This window comes from Nycticebus coucang, chromosome 10, assembly GCF_027406575.1.
Source record: "Nycticebus coucang isolate mNycCou1 chromosome 10, mNycCou1.pri, whole genome shotgun sequence".
NCBI classification, from domain to species: domain Eukaryota; kingdom Metazoa; phylum Chordata; class Mammalia; order Primates; family Lorisidae; genus Nycticebus; species Nycticebus coucang.
Genome location: NC_069789.1, coordinates 125,719,982 through 125,736,212, shown reverse-complemented (window position 1 = coordinate 125,736,212; position 16,231 = coordinate 125,719,982). Strand labels below are relative to the sequence as shown.

General features: G+C 40.2%; 1 protein-coding gene across 3 annotated transcripts; it reads right to left on the bottom strand.

Annotated features, from left to right (window-relative positions):
- Positions 1-7,653: 7,653 nt before the first annotated feature.
- Positions 7,654-16,185, bottom strand: ZNF829 (zinc finger protein 829). Of its 3 annotated transcripts, XM_053605104.1 has the most exons (6): positions 15,993-16,185; positions 15,518-15,560; positions 15,266-15,325; positions 13,568-13,694; positions 13,162-13,257; positions 7,654-9,012 (listed from the first exon to the last, which is right to left on the bottom strand). In XM_053605104.1, exons 3-6 carry the CDS (start codon positions 15,296-15,298, stop codon positions 8,033-8,035), a joined length of 1,236 nt encoding a protein of 411 aa, XP_053461079.1. In that variant the 5' UTR covers positions 15,299-15,325; positions 15,518-15,560; positions 15,993-16,185; the 3' UTR covers positions 7,654-8,032. The 3 variants fall into 3 exon arrangements, with proteins under 3 accessions (XP_053461079.1, XP_053461078.1, XP_053461077.1); XM_053605103.1 differs by lacking the exons at positions 15,518-15,560; positions 15,993-16,185 and having other exon boundaries at positions 15,266-15,393; XM_053605102.1 differs by lacking the exons at positions 15,266-15,325; positions 15,518-15,560; positions 15,993-16,185 and having other exon boundaries at positions 13,568-13,907.
- Positions 16,186-16,231: the final 46 nt, after the last annotated feature.

The following is a 16,231-nucleotide window of genomic DNA, read 5'->3' as shown; positions in this document are numbered from 1 at the left end:
GGGGACATTGCATAATAGTATATATGATTCTATTTTTTAAAGAATTAAAAGCCAGTATGTGCACATATGCATGTGTACAGTTATATGAACAAAAAGTGTGGAAGGATATAGACCAACGTGTTAATTAACATGGTTACCTTGGTAGAGAAGGGTAATAAGTTTCTAATTTATATATCTTTGTATTGTTTTTAATTTGTTAACCACATATATTTCTTTTGTAATTTGAAGAACATAAAATAAAGAGGGAAAACATGTTAAAATACATTAAGCCTTTAATATGTTTCTATTTTCTGACAAGATGGTATCTGGCCTGGTCTATTACCTTTCCCCCAGCTCAGTCCTTGAGATGTCAACCAGAGTAAAAGGAAAAGTATATGGATCTAAAGAACAAAAAGAAAGACTTTCAGAAACTCCCAAGTAGAGAAAAGTCTTTTTTTTTTTTTAATTTTGAAATAATTTTAGACTTAAAGAAATGTTACAATAGAGAGTTCTCATATAGCCTTTACCCAGCTTCCCTTAATGTTGACATTATATAACCACAGTACAATTATCAAAACAGGAATTAACGTTGATATAATACTCATAATTAAACTGTGTACTCCTTATTTGAATTTCACCATTTTCCCTAAATGTTCTTTGTCTAGTGCAAGACCTAGTCTTGCAGGACCTCACATTACATTTGCCTTTTTTTTTTTTTTTAAGAGACAGAGTCTCACTCTGTTGCCCTGGGTAGAGTGCTGTAGCATCAGAGCTCACAGCAACCTCAAACTCTTGGGTTCAAGCCATGCTCTTGCCTCAGCCTCCTGAGTAACTGGGAATACAGGCACCCTGACAACGCCAGGCTAGGTTTTCTAATTTTAGTAGAGACAGGGTCTTGCTTTTTTGCTCAGGCTGTTCTCAAACTCGAGTTCAGACAATCCACCTGCCTCAGCCTTCCAAAGTGCTGGGATTATAGGTGTGAGGCACTGCACCCAGCTATTGCATTTACTTGTTATTTCTCTTTTGTCTCCCCCAATCTGTAGCAGTTCCTTAGTTTTTCTTGCTTTTCACAAATTAGAGATATTTTTAAAGAATATTGGCCAGTTATTTTGTGGAATATCCCTCAATTTGTGTTTGATTCCAACATCTTCTCTAATTATATTGGAAGTTATGCATTAATTCAGAAATACCACAGAGGTGATTGTTTTTTCAGTGTCTCGTATCAGAGGGTACATGATGTTTACATCACTCGTCTCTACTTTTTGATTGACAATTAAAAATCATATATATTGGGCAGCGCCTGTGGCTCAGTGGGTAGGGCGCCAGCCCCATATACTGAGGGTGGCGTTCAAACCCAGCCCCAGCCAAACTGCAACAAAAAAATAGCCAGGCGATGTGGTGGGCACCTGTACTCCCAGCTACTTGGCAGGCTAAGGCAAGAGAATCACTTAAGCCCAGGAGTTGGAGGTTGTTGTAAGCTGTGACGCCACAGCACTCTACCGAGGGCAATAAAGTGAAACTCCGTCTCAAAAAAAAAATAAAAATAAAAAAATAAATAAAACATATATATTTATGGAGTACAGTGGGATGTTTTGATATATGTATACATTGTGACATGATTAAGTCAAACTAATATACCCATAACCTCCCTTATTCTTTAATGGTGAGAACACTCAAGACCTAATCTTTTAGAAAATTTCAAGTATCTAGTGCATTATTATTAACTGTAGTCATCATGCCATGATATTACAAAATATTTTACAAAATACTCTCTACATGTTGGCCACCTCTTTGTAAAATTTTGTAATGAACATTTTGTAAATAAAGGTACATTGTAGATCTCCAGAACTAATTCATCCTGTATAACTGAAACTTTGTTCCCTTTAGCCAACATTTATTCCCCCTCTTCCTAGCCCTTGACAATTACTATTTTACTCTCTACTTCATTGAGTTCGACTTTTTAGATTTCCCATGTCAGTAAGATCATGTAGTATGTCTTTCTGTGCCTGTCTTATTTCAGTTTGCGTAACGTCCTTCAGGTTCATCTATGTTATCACAAATGACAGGATTTCCTTCTTTTTAAAAACTGCATAGTGTTTTATTGTATATATACATCACATTTTCTTTACCCATTCATCTGTCCAGTGGACACTTAGTTTGTGCTCAGCTGGGAGCAAATTTTCTGGACAACAGAAACAGATGGAAAACCTGTACAATCTCATGCTCTCTTCACTTTAGATGGGGCAGTTGCCCTTCGTCTTCTCATCTCTTTCCTCTCCCAACTTAGCAAGCAGAGATGCCTCTGGTTGCTTCACTTGTTCTCTGGCTGCATTTCGGGCCACCTGCACCAGGTTCTCAGGTTGAGGATGGGGGAGGTTTCTCCCCGTTCCTTATGATGGCCTTCAAGTCAGCAAAGGGCAAGAGACTGATCAAGGATATGGTGGATGCACATCCCAGCCAGTTGAGTCCTAGATGTGATTAGTTGTAACCTCCAGAGAAGGAAAGTTATATCTGGGGAGACATAGCTCACACACACTGCTGTAAAGGATGTACAGCAACTCTATTCTATTATACCCTTTTAATAATGGGGAATCCAAGGCCCAGAGAGGTTAATGAATTTGTCCAAGATCACAGTCAGTAAAAGGAACTCAAGATTTGAACACAGAAAGTCTCTGTGTGTGTGTATATATATATATATATATATATATATTTTTTTTTTGTGAGACAAAAAGTCTCACTCTGTCACCCTGGGTAGAGTGTCATGGCATTACAGTTCACAGCAACCTTGAACTCTTGGGGTCAAGTGATCCTCTTGCCCCAGCCTCCCAAGTAGCTGGGACTATAGGCATGTGCCACAATGCCTGTCTAGTTTTTCTATTTTTAGTAGAGATGGGGTCTCACTTTTGCTCAGGCTGGTCTCCCAACTCCTGGGCTCAAGCAATCCACCTGCCTTGGCCTCCCAGAGAGCTAGGATTACAGGCATGAGCCACTGTGGCCATAGTAAATAGGTTTTTCAATGGGTATGAAATTATGCGTGAAAGATGAGGTATGAATTTAGCCTTACACTCCCATTCTTTTTCTTTATTTCCATTTTAAACTCAAAGCTGAATAAAGAATAAGTGTCAGTGAGGAGCTTTCCTACAAACATTAACTAGTCTTTCTCATTATGAATTTTCTGATGTCAACTAAGGTAAATAATATGGTTAAAGTCCTTTCCACAAATAAGAACAATGGCTCCCTTTCCTGTATGGGTCCTTCAGTCCACAGTCCTTTCTTTACACCCATGGCACAGAATCAGCACAGACATGGAACAGCCCACACCTTGTCCACACCTCTCAAGAAAATGCCCAAGAATCTGGACTTCATGGAGGACAGGCTTCCAGACCTCAGGGATTAGAAAACGTTAGTGAACGTGAATTTTCAGAAGATAAGATATGAAAATGAGATGGCTCCCTTGAGCCTTGAATCAGCCCAGGAAACTGGGATGAAATTGACCAAGAGAACACAGGAGAGTGTTCTCAAACATCTGGCTTGTGCAGAGCAGTTGGTGGTAGAGCTCAAAGACATCATCAGGCTGAAGGATGTTCAGCTACAGCAGAAAGATCAAGCCTACCAGAATGACAAAATAGTTTCTAATAAAAAAATAAAAAACCAAAGACTGTATGTGAAGGCTGAAGTCACTCTGTTAAACAAACAGAAGAACTGAAGGCACAATGTCAGCCAGGGGAGCCACTCTCCCAGAATTCTACAGAGGAAGACATGAAAATAAAAATTAAGCTCCAGGAGAAGGAGGAATTAAGTACATATTTGGAAGCCCAGCTTACGCAGGCACAGGCAGAGCAAGCTGCCCAGGAATCAACCCAGGAAACTTGGATGAACTTTACCAGAACATAGAAGAGTGTTCTGAAACACCTGGCTTGTGCAGAGCAGTTGGTGGTAGAGTTCAAAGACTTACATCAGACTGAAGGATATTCAGCTACAGCAAAGAGATCAAGCCTACCAGAATGAAAAAAAGCTTGCGATAAAGAAATAAAAAACCAAAGACTGCACGCGAAGGCGGAAGTCACTTTGTTGAACAAACAGATAGAAGAACTGAAAGCACAACGTCAGTCGAGGGAGTCACTCCCAGTTCATTGAGACTTCTACAGAAGTGGTAGAATTTATAATGCTAAAGCAGCTGCTCCACTAGGAGGGACACATTAAGGCTTTGCAAGCCCAGCTCAGCCAGACACAGGCAGAACAAGCTGCACAGTATAAGGAGACATCCGCAATCATGGAACAATCTGTATTGCTAAAGTGACTGCTCCAGGAGAAAGAGGAACTTATTAAGGCTTTGCAAGTCCAGGTCAGCCAGACACAGGCAGAACAAGCCACAAAGTATAAGGAGACATCCACAATCATGGAAGAACCTGTATTGCTAACGTGACTGCTCAAAGAGAGGAAGGAACTTAAGGCTTTGCAAGCCCAGCTCCGCCAGACACAGGCAGAACAAGCCACACAATTCTCTAAGCTACTCGAAGAGAAAAATTCTCTTGACCTTCAACTCCATGGCACTACACAACACCTGTGTGAAAGCCAGGAGTGTTACAAGGACCTCTTCAACCACTGCACAGTGTTGGAGAAGCAGGTGGAAGATCTGCAGGCAGCAATTAGGAAGGGGCCACTAAACATTGATGCTGCTTGGGTAACTTACCAGGAAAACAATGGAGTTCCCTCTGAGAGTCAACTTAAAGAACTCCAGTAGCTACAGCAAAGCTTTTCAGAATCCCAGCAGCAGCTGTGCAACACCAAACAAGAAGTAAACGAATTAAGGAAGCTGCTGGAAGCAGCACAACATCAGAGAGTGGCTACTGAGAGCCAGAGAGATGCTGCTGAGAGCCAGAGAGTGGCTGCTGAGAATCAGAGGGTGGCTGCTGAGAATGCCCTCTCCATGGCCGAGGAACAGATCAGGCAGCTGGAACACAGCAAACTGGACTCTGACCAGACTCTTCCACATGGTTCCTGCAGCACTAGGAGCAGTTGGTGACAATAAATATTTCAACTTGCAGTTGTGAAAAGATGCTGAGTGGTGCTGGATGGAAGCGAACCCTTGTGTTCCCTTTGTCGTTTCCGGACCCGAGGGCCACTGCTGGTAGCCACCTGAGTTCTTGTGGTCCACATCCTACTCTTCCTGAATTTCACTGGATATTTATAGTTTTAGTTGTTGCTGTTAGACATTCCCCTCAGAACCTGGAATTCTCTTCCCTGTAACCTCAAAACTGTCCATTCCCACTTATCCTTCCCCTAAAAATACTGAACAATGAAAAGAAAAAGAACAATGGTGAAGATATTAATGTTAATACTAGATAATATCCACTAGATATTTATGTTAGGAACAGTCCCAGTTATTTTACATTTCATAACTCATTTAATCCTCACAGTACCTGACACAGACATTATTATTATATAGATGTTTACACATAAAAATTGCAAAGCAGGCTTGGCGCCCGTACCACAGTGGTTACGGCACCAGCCACATACACCTAAAGTGGCAGGTTCAAACCTGGCCTGGGCCAGCTAAACAACTGCAACAAAAAAATAGCCAGGCATTGTGGCGTGCGCCTGTAGTCCCAGCTACTTGGGAGGCTGAGGCAAGAGAACTGCTTAAGCCCAAGAGCTGGACGTTGCTGTGAACTATGACGCCTTAGCACTCTACCAAGGGCAACATAGTGAAACTCTGTCTCAAAAAAAAAAAAAAATTGTAAAGCAGCACTAATTTTACGTTTACGTATATACTTGTGTATACACATGTATGTAAGTAAAAATGGTACAAAAAACTAAGGGTAAATGAAAATCGTTAACATTTATTATAATGAAGAGATTGGAGCTGTTTAATATTTTATATGGAGAAAATGCTCAATCATCACTTTATTATTGAAGTTAATGTTTTGAAAGAAAAGCAAGCAAAAAAGCATTAAAATTTCATTTAGAGGGCAATTTTTACAGTTGCAAAGCTTCCAAAGTAACCATGTTTGTTAGTAGTTATTTCGTAAAATGATAGCTGACTACAGAAAACGATACTATGACACCATTAAAAATAAAGATCTAGGGTGGCAGCTGTGGCTCAGTGAGTAGGGCGCCAGCTCCATATACTGAGGGTGGTGGGTTCAAACCCAGCCCCGGCCAAACTGCAACAAAGAATAGCCAGGCATTGTGGCGGGTGCCCAGCTACTTGGGAGGCTGAGGTAGGAGAATTGCTTAAACCCAAAAGCTGGAGGTTGCTGTGAGCTGTGTGACACCACGGCACTCTACCGTGGGCAATAGAGTGACACTCTAAAAAAAAAAAAAACAATTAAAAAAAAATAAAGATCTATACATACTAAGTACTAATCATAGTGCATTTTGGCATGATGAAAGCATGTTATAATACAGCATGCAAATTATGATTACACTTTTTTTTTGTTTGTTTGTTTGAGACAGAGCCTCAAGCTCTGGTTGCAGCCATCATTGTTGTTTAGCAGGCCCAGGCTGGATTCGAACCCGCCACCTCAGGTGTATGTGGCTGGTGCCTTAGCCACTTGAGCCACAGGCACCAAGCCTACGATTACACTTTTAACATAAAGTTGGGAAACATTTGTTAAAACAATTTCTAAGTACCACCTTTAGATGGTAGGATAATATGTAATCTTTTTGATTTTTATGCTCTTCTGTTTTTTCTCTTTCTCTCTTTTTGCAATAAGAAAATATTAATTATACAAAAGGAAAAATACAGAGCTTTCTTTAAAAACATAGTTACAATTCTGCCAGGAACTAACAGTCTATGTAACACAATCAATAGTGTAGTATTAGTAGAAGCATAGATCTATAGCTCACAGCAATAGAACAGATGGTTCTAAAACATAACCTAATATAAATACAAATATATTAAAAGAAGAGACAATGATTAAGGAAGGAAGTATAGAATAAGTAGTTCTGAGACAGAATCTTTCTTTTGTGGGGAAAAGTTTAATTCAGACCCTAACTCCATATTTTAAAATGTATCTGATTAACAAATTATGCATAAAAGATATAAGTATATTAGATGAAATGGCATTAACAGGGTGTTATGTGTTGAAGTGTTCCCCCTAAAAAGATGCACTCTAACCCTGGTACCAGTGAATGTGATCTTACTTAGAAACAGGGTCTTTGCAGATGTAATTAAGATGAGGTCATTAGACGACCCTAATCCAATGACTGGTGTCCACGTGAGAGGAGAAGAGACAGACAGAGATACATAAGAGAATGCAATGTAAAGATGGAGGCAGAAATTGGAAAGAGAAAGAAAAAAACAGAAGATGGAGGCAGAGATTGGAACGATGCATCTAAAAGCCAAGGAATACCAAGGACTGCTGGCTGTCATCAGAAGTCAGGAGAAATGCATGAAACATATTCTCCCTTGCAGTCCTCAGATGAAACCAATCCCATCAACAAACTTGATTTTGGATTTACAGGCTTCAAAACTGTGAGAATAAATTTCTTTTGCTTTAAGCCACCAAGTTATTGGGGTTTGGAAGTTTGTTACAGTAGCCCTAAAATACCAGTATACAGGAGAACTTTGATCATGCATATCTTAATTTAATTACCTATTTTTTTTTTTTGTAGAGACAGAGTCTCACTGTACCGCCCTCGGTAGAGTGCTGTGGCATCACACAGCTCACAGCAACCTCTAACTCTTGGGCTTACACGATTCTCTTGCCTCAGCCTCCCGAGTAATTAAGGTGCCGCCCCTTAATTACCTATTTTAAAAATGTTATAGGGGGCGCCTGTGGCTCAGTGGGTAGGGCACTGGCCCCGTATACCGAGGGTGGTGGATTCAAATCTGGACCCGCTAAAACAGCAGTGACAACTGCAACAATAGCCAGGCCTTGTGGTGGGGCCTGTAGTCCCAGCTACTGGGGAGGCTGAGGCAAGAGAATCACTTAAGCCCAAGAATTGGAGGTTGCTGTGAGTTGTGATGCCACAGCACTCTACAGAGGACAACAAAGTGAGACTATGTCTCAAAAAAAAAAATGTTATAAAGGACCTTTCTTTTCATTCAAACAGTGTGAATTCCCTCATGGCGAATAAGGTCTGAGCGACTACCAAATGCCTTCCCACATTCTTTACACTCAAAGGGTTTCTCACCAGTGTGAATTCTCTGGTGCCTAGTAAGGTTTGAGCCTTTATTAAAGGCCTTCCCACATTCATTACATTCATATGGTTTTTCATCTGTGTGGATTCTCTGATGTTGAATAAGTTCTGAGCTCTGAATGAAGGCCTTTCCACATTCTTTACACTCATAGCGTTTCTCACCAGCATGAATTCTGTGATGGTTAGTAAGGGTTGAGGCACTACTAAAGGCCTTCCCACATTCCTTACATTCATAAGGTTTCTCACCAGTATGCATTCTCTGATGTTGAATAAGCCTTGAGTGTTGAGTAAAGGCTTTTCCACATTCCTTACATTCATAAGGTTTCTCACCGGTATGAATTCTCAGATGTGGAAACAGCTGTGAACTTTTAGTAAAGGACTTTCCACATACTTTACATTCATAGGGTTTTTCACCGGTGTGAATTCTCTGATGATCATTAAGGTTTGAGCAATAATTAAAGGCTTTTCCACATTCTTTACATTCATAGGGTTTCTCACCAGTATGAATCCTCTGGTGCTGAGAAAAATACGAACTACAACTAAAAGCCTTGCCGCATTCCTTACATTCATAGGGTTTTTCACCAGTGTGAATCCTCTGATGCCGAGTAACAAGTGAGCCACGACTGAAGGACTTCCCACACTCCTTACATTCATAAGGTTTCTCACCAGAATGAATTCTTTGATGTTGAATAAATTGTGAGTTTTGATTAAAGGTCTTTCCACATATCTTACACTCACAGGGTTTCTCTTCATTAATAGTTTTTTGATGTGGAGTGAGAAAGGTGGGCTGAATAAAAGTGGGCATGTCTTCATGGCTAAGTATTACTTGACTGAAATGTCTCTTCTTTAGGGATAATATCTTGGTCTCACACATTGATTCCAGATCTGAAAGAAAATAAAAAGGCCAATATTCATTTTTCCTCTTCTAGGGAAGTTAACTTAAAAGATATGGAAGCATTAAATTGAAAATAACATAGAAAATAAAATGCTTGGACAATTCTTAAATATGGCTAAACAATTTGTAAAACTGAAAAGAGCAGACATTAGAGAGGTAATAGAAGAAGCTGAGGATGGTGGGTGATTATAAAAGCACATACAGTGAGTATAAGATGGCCATCTAGGATGGGGCTGAGACAGCACTACTGGTCTGGTCAGTTTAGGTCCTTCATGACCTTCACCTCATGTGTCCCATTCTTGCAGTTTTATAAATTCAGCTTTAACCTAAAACTATGCATCTTGAGTAGTTTAGGGCAATTGATTTAGGAGATTAACTTTTGAATTGGAATGTTATTTTGGGTCTGGAGTACCCATTCTGGGTTATGCTGATTATTGTTTAAGATAAAGATTAACATGGTTTTTACTTTGAACATTCGTGTATAAAACTGTAATTTTGTAAATGAAAGAACAGAACAGTTTTGGAGAGGTTACTCTCACTGTTCTCCAAAATTGCTGGCCTTCTGACAAATTTTGGTGGACCTATTCCCATCTCTGTATAGTGGCTGACACTGACACTGGACCCTCTTGGTCTGGTAACAATTATGGAAGTAGATGACTTCTATCATTCTCAAATTCTGTTATAAATTTGAAATACTTTAAACTTTGGTGAATACAGAGTGCTCAGGGTCATCCTTGGTATTATACAGTGATCCTAGTCATATACACATGCATATAAACATAAACTCACATAGATAGAGCATCACACCATATGTTTTGCAATTTGTGGATAACTGTTAGATCTATATCAAAGGACTAATGTTGAAAATAAATGGGAAGAAGAGGGGGATTTCAGCACCTCTATACAAGGTGTATTGTTGGCAAATCTGTATGGAAAACAGCCAGCAACAAGTCTAAGATGCTGAATAAAAGCGGAGGAAATGGTACATAGGTAAATCTCTTCTGTGCAAACAGCATGAAATGGGTTGGGGATTCACTGAAAATAGTTTGCTTAGAATACTGTGATGCTGACCTTGGTAGAAAGAGAAACAAATCCTTCAAGTTATGACAGGAATAAAAAGGGAAGCACTCAAGTTTGAGACAAGAGAGTAAGACAGGATGGAATACAGTGTGTGAGAAGAGAGGTACTCCATGTCCTCTCATGTAAGAGGTAAGCCTGGGTTTCTGTTTTAAGGCAATTACTTAACCTCTGAGCCTTCTTCCTTGTGTGCTAAAATGGGGATGATATTTATGATTGCTAGAAAGATAAGGAGTAATACGTAAATCTGGTATAAATAAATAAGCATTCAATATTAATAGCTATTATTCTGGAAGCATGTCATATCAAAAATAAACAGACTAGGCAAATAAAATGACTTAGAGAAATGAAAATAAAGCCAGAAAGACCATGATCTTTTTTGTTCTAACTCCGTATGATCACTTGCCAACTTATTCTAGGTGAGCTCCTAAACATCTCTGGAAACTGTCCTTATTTAATCATTGCCCTGTAGACTAGAATCATCTCTTTCTTAAATAACTACAGGAAGCTCCGAATGCAGCGGTTCTCAACCTGTGGGTCACGACCCCTTTGTAACAATGAAAATATATCCTGCATATCAGATATTTACATGATGGTTCATAACAGTAGCAAAATTACAGTTATGAAGTAGCAATGAAAATAATTTTATGGTTGGGGGCCACCAAAACATGAGGAACTGTATTAAAGGGTTGCGACATTTGGAAGGTTGAGAACCATTGTCCTAATGCTATCTCTCCATTATACTCCAGCACCTTCTAATACATTCAGCACATGGAATGCTATTTGGTCTAGCTTGCTCTACTGAAATTTTCCTTTTTCTTTTTTTTTTTTTTTTTTTTTGAGACAAGAGTTTCACTTTGTCACCCTCAGTAGAGTGCCGTGGCATCACAGCTTACAACAACCCCCAAATCTTGGGCTTAACCGATTCTCTTGCCTCAGCCTCCCAAGTAGCTGGGACTATAGGCACCCACCACAATGCCGGGCTATTTTTTGGTTGTAGTTGTCATTGTTGTTTGGCAGGCCTGGGCTGGATTTGAACCCGCCAGCTCCAGTGTATGTGGTTGGCACCTGAGCCTCTACTGAAATTTTAAAACTTCTTGGTAATTACCAACAAAATTCCAATAATGTGGCTCCTGCCTACCTCTCCAACCTTATCCCATACTCCACTTGTACTTCCTCAGGAAGTCCTCATCTTTCAAGCACATGAAGATCTTCTTGCCTCTCAGGGCCTACCCACATGGGTTTTCCCTTTCCCTGGCATACCTCACCCCCCATCACCATCACCAGCATTGGTCATGCTAATTTGCTGCTTAGAATAGTACTTTGCTCATATAGGAATATCTCTAGGGAGGTCATACCTAACTTTCAGTCTAAATTATTATCTTCCTGTTATTAGGTGGACTAGGCGCTGGCATTGGTGCATAGCTTCCCAAGGGGAGTACTTCAAAAGTGACCACAGTGATATTTAGCTTTGAGGTTATGTATACTCATTTTCTAGGATGAGTTTGCAAATTTAATTGTCTGACTGTATACATATAACCTATTATCGGTAATTCCACTCCTAGCTCAAAAGAAATGCATACATATGTTCACCAAAAGGCATATGCAAGTATGTTCACAGCAGCATTATGTGTAATAGCTAAAAACTATAAACAAACTCACTGCCAGTAGTAGAAAGGATCTTAATTTATAATAGTACATGTAATTGAAATATATTCATAGAATGAAATACAGCACAGCCAATCAGAATGAACTAACGTTGGATATATGCAACACCTATGAATGTATCACATAAAGATGGCCAGTAAAGAAATCCAAAAGCAAAGCTTGGCTCCCATAGCTTAGCGGCTAGGACGCTGGCCACATACACCCAGGCTGGTGGGTTCGAACCTGGCCTGGGCCTGCTAAACAACAATGACAACTGAAACAAACAAAAAAAATAGCTGGGCATTGTGGCAGGTGCCTGTAGTTCCAGCTACTTGGGAGGCTGAGGCAAAAGAATAGCTTAAGCACAAGAGTCTGAGGTGGCTGTGAGCTGTGATGCCATGGCACTCTACTGAGGGCAACATAGTGAGACTCTTCTCTCAAAAAAAAAAAAAAGAAAGAAAGAAAAGAAATCCAAAAGCAAAAGACTAAATACTGTATGATTCTATTTATGTAAAGTTCAAAAACAGACAAAAATAATTCATAGTGCTAGAAGTCAGGATGGTGTTGCTTTGGGAAGGAAAGAGAGCCTAGTGATTGGGAAGGGGCAAATAAAGAGTTCAGAGTCAATAGTTATGTTCTATTTCTTTCCCTTAGTGGTGGTTAAATGGATGCATTCATTTCACACAATTAATATGCTGTAAAATCATAATCATGTAGTTTTCTGAATCTATGGTATATTTGAATTTTTCAAAGAGTAAGAAATAATCAAATGTGTGACAAATGAAAGAATGAACTGCTAAATCTAAGACAAACTGGTCAAAGAGGTTAAATAATTGGAAAGTAAATGAATACCAGTATAGGGAAACAAAAAGAATACACACACATATTTACACACACCCTTTTTTTTTTTTTTTTTTTTTTGAGAAAGGGTCTCACTCTGTTGCCCTGGGTTGAGTTCTGTGGCGTCATAGTTCACAGCAACCTCAAACTCTTGGATTCAAGTGATCTTCCTGTCTCAGCCTCCCAAGTAGCTGGGACTATAGGTACCCATCACAACACTCAGCTAATTTTTCTATTGTTAGTAGAGACAGGGGTCTCACTCTTGCTCAGGCTGGTCTCAAACTCCTGACTTTAAGCAATCCACCTGCTTTGACCTCCCAGAATGCTAGGATTACGGGTGTGAACCACTGCACCCAGCTATATGTACTTTTTTTAGAGTGGAAATGCTGCATATCCTAAGAAGAATGAAATAGAAACTGTAGGTAGAATAACTGCTTTGGAAATGAAGAAGGTATACTGGACTGTCAAAGTATAAGAGCATGATAGCTCACGTGGAAGAAGTCTTAGGCCTTGAGGGCAGTTTCCTGATAGTATCTCAGAGATAATGGGCCCTATCTTCTATCATCGTTACTTACCTGAACACAGGCTTCTGGTTAGCTCTCTTTCAACCATCCATGGCTCTTTTTCTTGTTCCAATAAAGAGATCACAGCTGGCTTAGAATTGGAAAGTCCTGCTCACAAGAAAAGATATGGGACATGGTTATGCTGTGGGTATCCCAGAAATCAGATCAGTCCCTTGGTAATCATGGAAGAGATGACACTATAGCAAGGCCCAGAGAAAGATGAATAAGATGAAGCTGCAGCTGCAGCCCACTGGAGCTGCCCATTTCTAATTTTTTCATTCCATTCCAGCTCAAACCATTCCTTGGGGAACAGGGAGCAGAAATTCAGCTGGTTACTTGAAGTGAATGAATATTCATAACGGAGAAGGAAGACATTCTCAAGGGAAGATTCTGAATTTTGCAGGATAGTTATCCTTACCCACTGAAACCAGGTTGCTGAAATTCTCCAGCATCACTTCTTTGTATAAACTCATCTGACCAGAGTCCAGACATTCCCATTCCTCCTGCGAGAAGTCTATAGACACATCCTTGAACATCATTGATCCCTGAAACAACAAACATGCTTTCACAATGAATGAGTGAAGGAAACGATGGTAGTAGAGGAGATGACAGAAGGCCCTGCAGCAAAGACAAAGTAAACAAATTGAAGGGGCTGGAACTCTTATATCAGTAAAAGATGTATTTCCTTTGTACAGAAGGATATGTTTAGGAAAGTGCAAGTAGACTGAACTTTTCCACTGACATGAAATAGCAAGCATTCAGCTCAATCAGTAAACTCCTTTGGTATCCTTTTTTCCCTTTAAGTCCCAAGAGAGGGAAAAATCTCATGGACTTTCAAAAATAACTTACAAGAGGCTTGGTGCTCGTAGCACAGTGGTTATGGTGCCAGCCACATACACAGAGGGGGGGGGGTTTGAACATGGCTCAGGTCAGCTAAACAACAACAACTGCAACAAAAAATAGCGGGGTGTTGTGGCAGGCACCTGTAGTCCCAGCTACTTGGGAAGATGAGGCAAAAGAATCACTTAAGCCCAAGAGTTTGAGGTTGCTGTGATCTGTGACGCCACAGCACTCTACTAGAAAAAAAAAAAAAAAGATATTTTGGAGTAAAATTTCAGAAAGTCAGGTAAAAACAGAACTTTCTAAAAGCTTTCAGGAAGGCAACACAAATCACATAAAGTTTGGGAATCAGAATGGAGATGGAATTTTCAACAACACCATTAAAAATAAGAAAACCAACAAATATATGGAATGGTGTTTGATCTCATTATTAACCATGTAAATCAAATTTAAACCTGTGTGTGTGGGGTTAATATGTATAAATATATATCTAAAAAAGGATTTTAAAGTCTGACACATATGATATGAAGGAAAGTATAAACCATAGCTCTTTTATAAAAAGAAATATGTATGTTTGAAAAATAGTATTTACTGGCTCAGCGCCTGCAGGTCAGTGGCTAGGGTGAGCTAGCGGGTTTGAATCCAGCCTGGGCCTGCCCAACAATAAGGACAGCAACAAAAAAATAGCTGGGTATTGTGGTAGGTGCCTATAGTCCCAGCTACCTGGGAGGCTGAGGCAAGAGAATCTCTTAAGCCCAAGAGTTTGAGGTTGCTGAGAGCTGTGACACCATGGCACTCTATCCTTGGTGACAGCTTGAGACTCTGTTTCAGAAAGAAAATAAAAGAAAAATAGTATTTACCAAGACCATTTGTTGACGCAGGAGAACATTTATGATACTGTTTAGTGAAAATGTAGGATATAAAATGGTAAATGAGGTAAAATTTGATTTTGGAAAAGTGAAAATACATAAATACTAGTTATTTGAGCGGCCAATTTATTTTTTCTTGGTAATTCCATGTGCTTCAAATTTCTAACATAATTATGCTTTTATTTTAAAATCATAATCGAGTTAAAAGAAGAAAATTTAGTAAGCAAAAGTGGAATCATTTTCAAATAATTGAACATTAGGTATGTGAAAGGTATTGAGCTTTAATACCAAGCTTAATGATTCTTTTCTGCAATGGGAAAATTACAGGGACCTATAATCAAATGATATATCTTTATTAAGCAAAAATTTCCAGATTAAAAAAAAGTTGGTAGGAAACTCCAACACACCTTCGATAATGCTTGTAGAAGTTCATCAGGCATTCTTTTCTCCTCTTCTGAGTGACTTACCTGGAGAACCACGGAAGTGGAAGAGGAAAAAGTAATCGTGACAGAGCAGGTTTTTCTTAGCACCCAAATTGTTCAGGTCAGAAGTCATCCCCAGTTCAGTCCTCATTACCACCACACACAACGAACGGAGATCAGACGAAGATGGGGCATCCTGTCCGATTCACGTTTCAGGGAAAGACTGAGTTCACTCACTGCTGTCCAGCGCTAGAATCTGACCAGACCTCAGAGAGGTTTCCTGGGGACAGAGTTCTGGAGTCACACCTGACACAGCTGACAGGAACCCCATTCCCCTATGCACAGTGCTACATACATTTAGGCACAGTCATACTTAAACCAAGGGAACAGAGTCAACCCTGCATAAACGGAGCCATATATGATAATACACTGACAATCACACAGTTGCACGGGACACACAATTTCAGTCGCTGGCACCCTACAGTGTCGCACACAGTCATAAGACGAACACACGCAGTCACAACCCCTTAATGACAGGCATCCTTTACTAGAGCCTAAAACCGCGGTGTCACAATCTATCTCGCAGACAATTCCACAACCTCCCCTCTTCAGGCCCTACTGGCCTCCGCTATTTTCACCTAAAGCCTTTCCGGTCCTTCCAGATCGGAACCTGCAAACTGAACCGGTTCGCCAGAGAACCAACATTTCTCACCTCACTGCTCTAACAATCCCGCCAGGCGTGACGAAAACCTTCAAGTTCCTGCGAAAAAAGCGACAGGCCATAAGGCCCTCTGGGAAATGTGGTCCAGAGAAGATCGCAAGCCGATTTTTGTCAGCGCATCACTTTGCACAAGCGAAACGGCTCTCCAGCAATTCCCAACGTCCAGCTGAGGCTCGTAGACGCGCGTCTGCGCGGAGCTTCTTCCCGGCTCCCGCCTCCTCCCTCACACC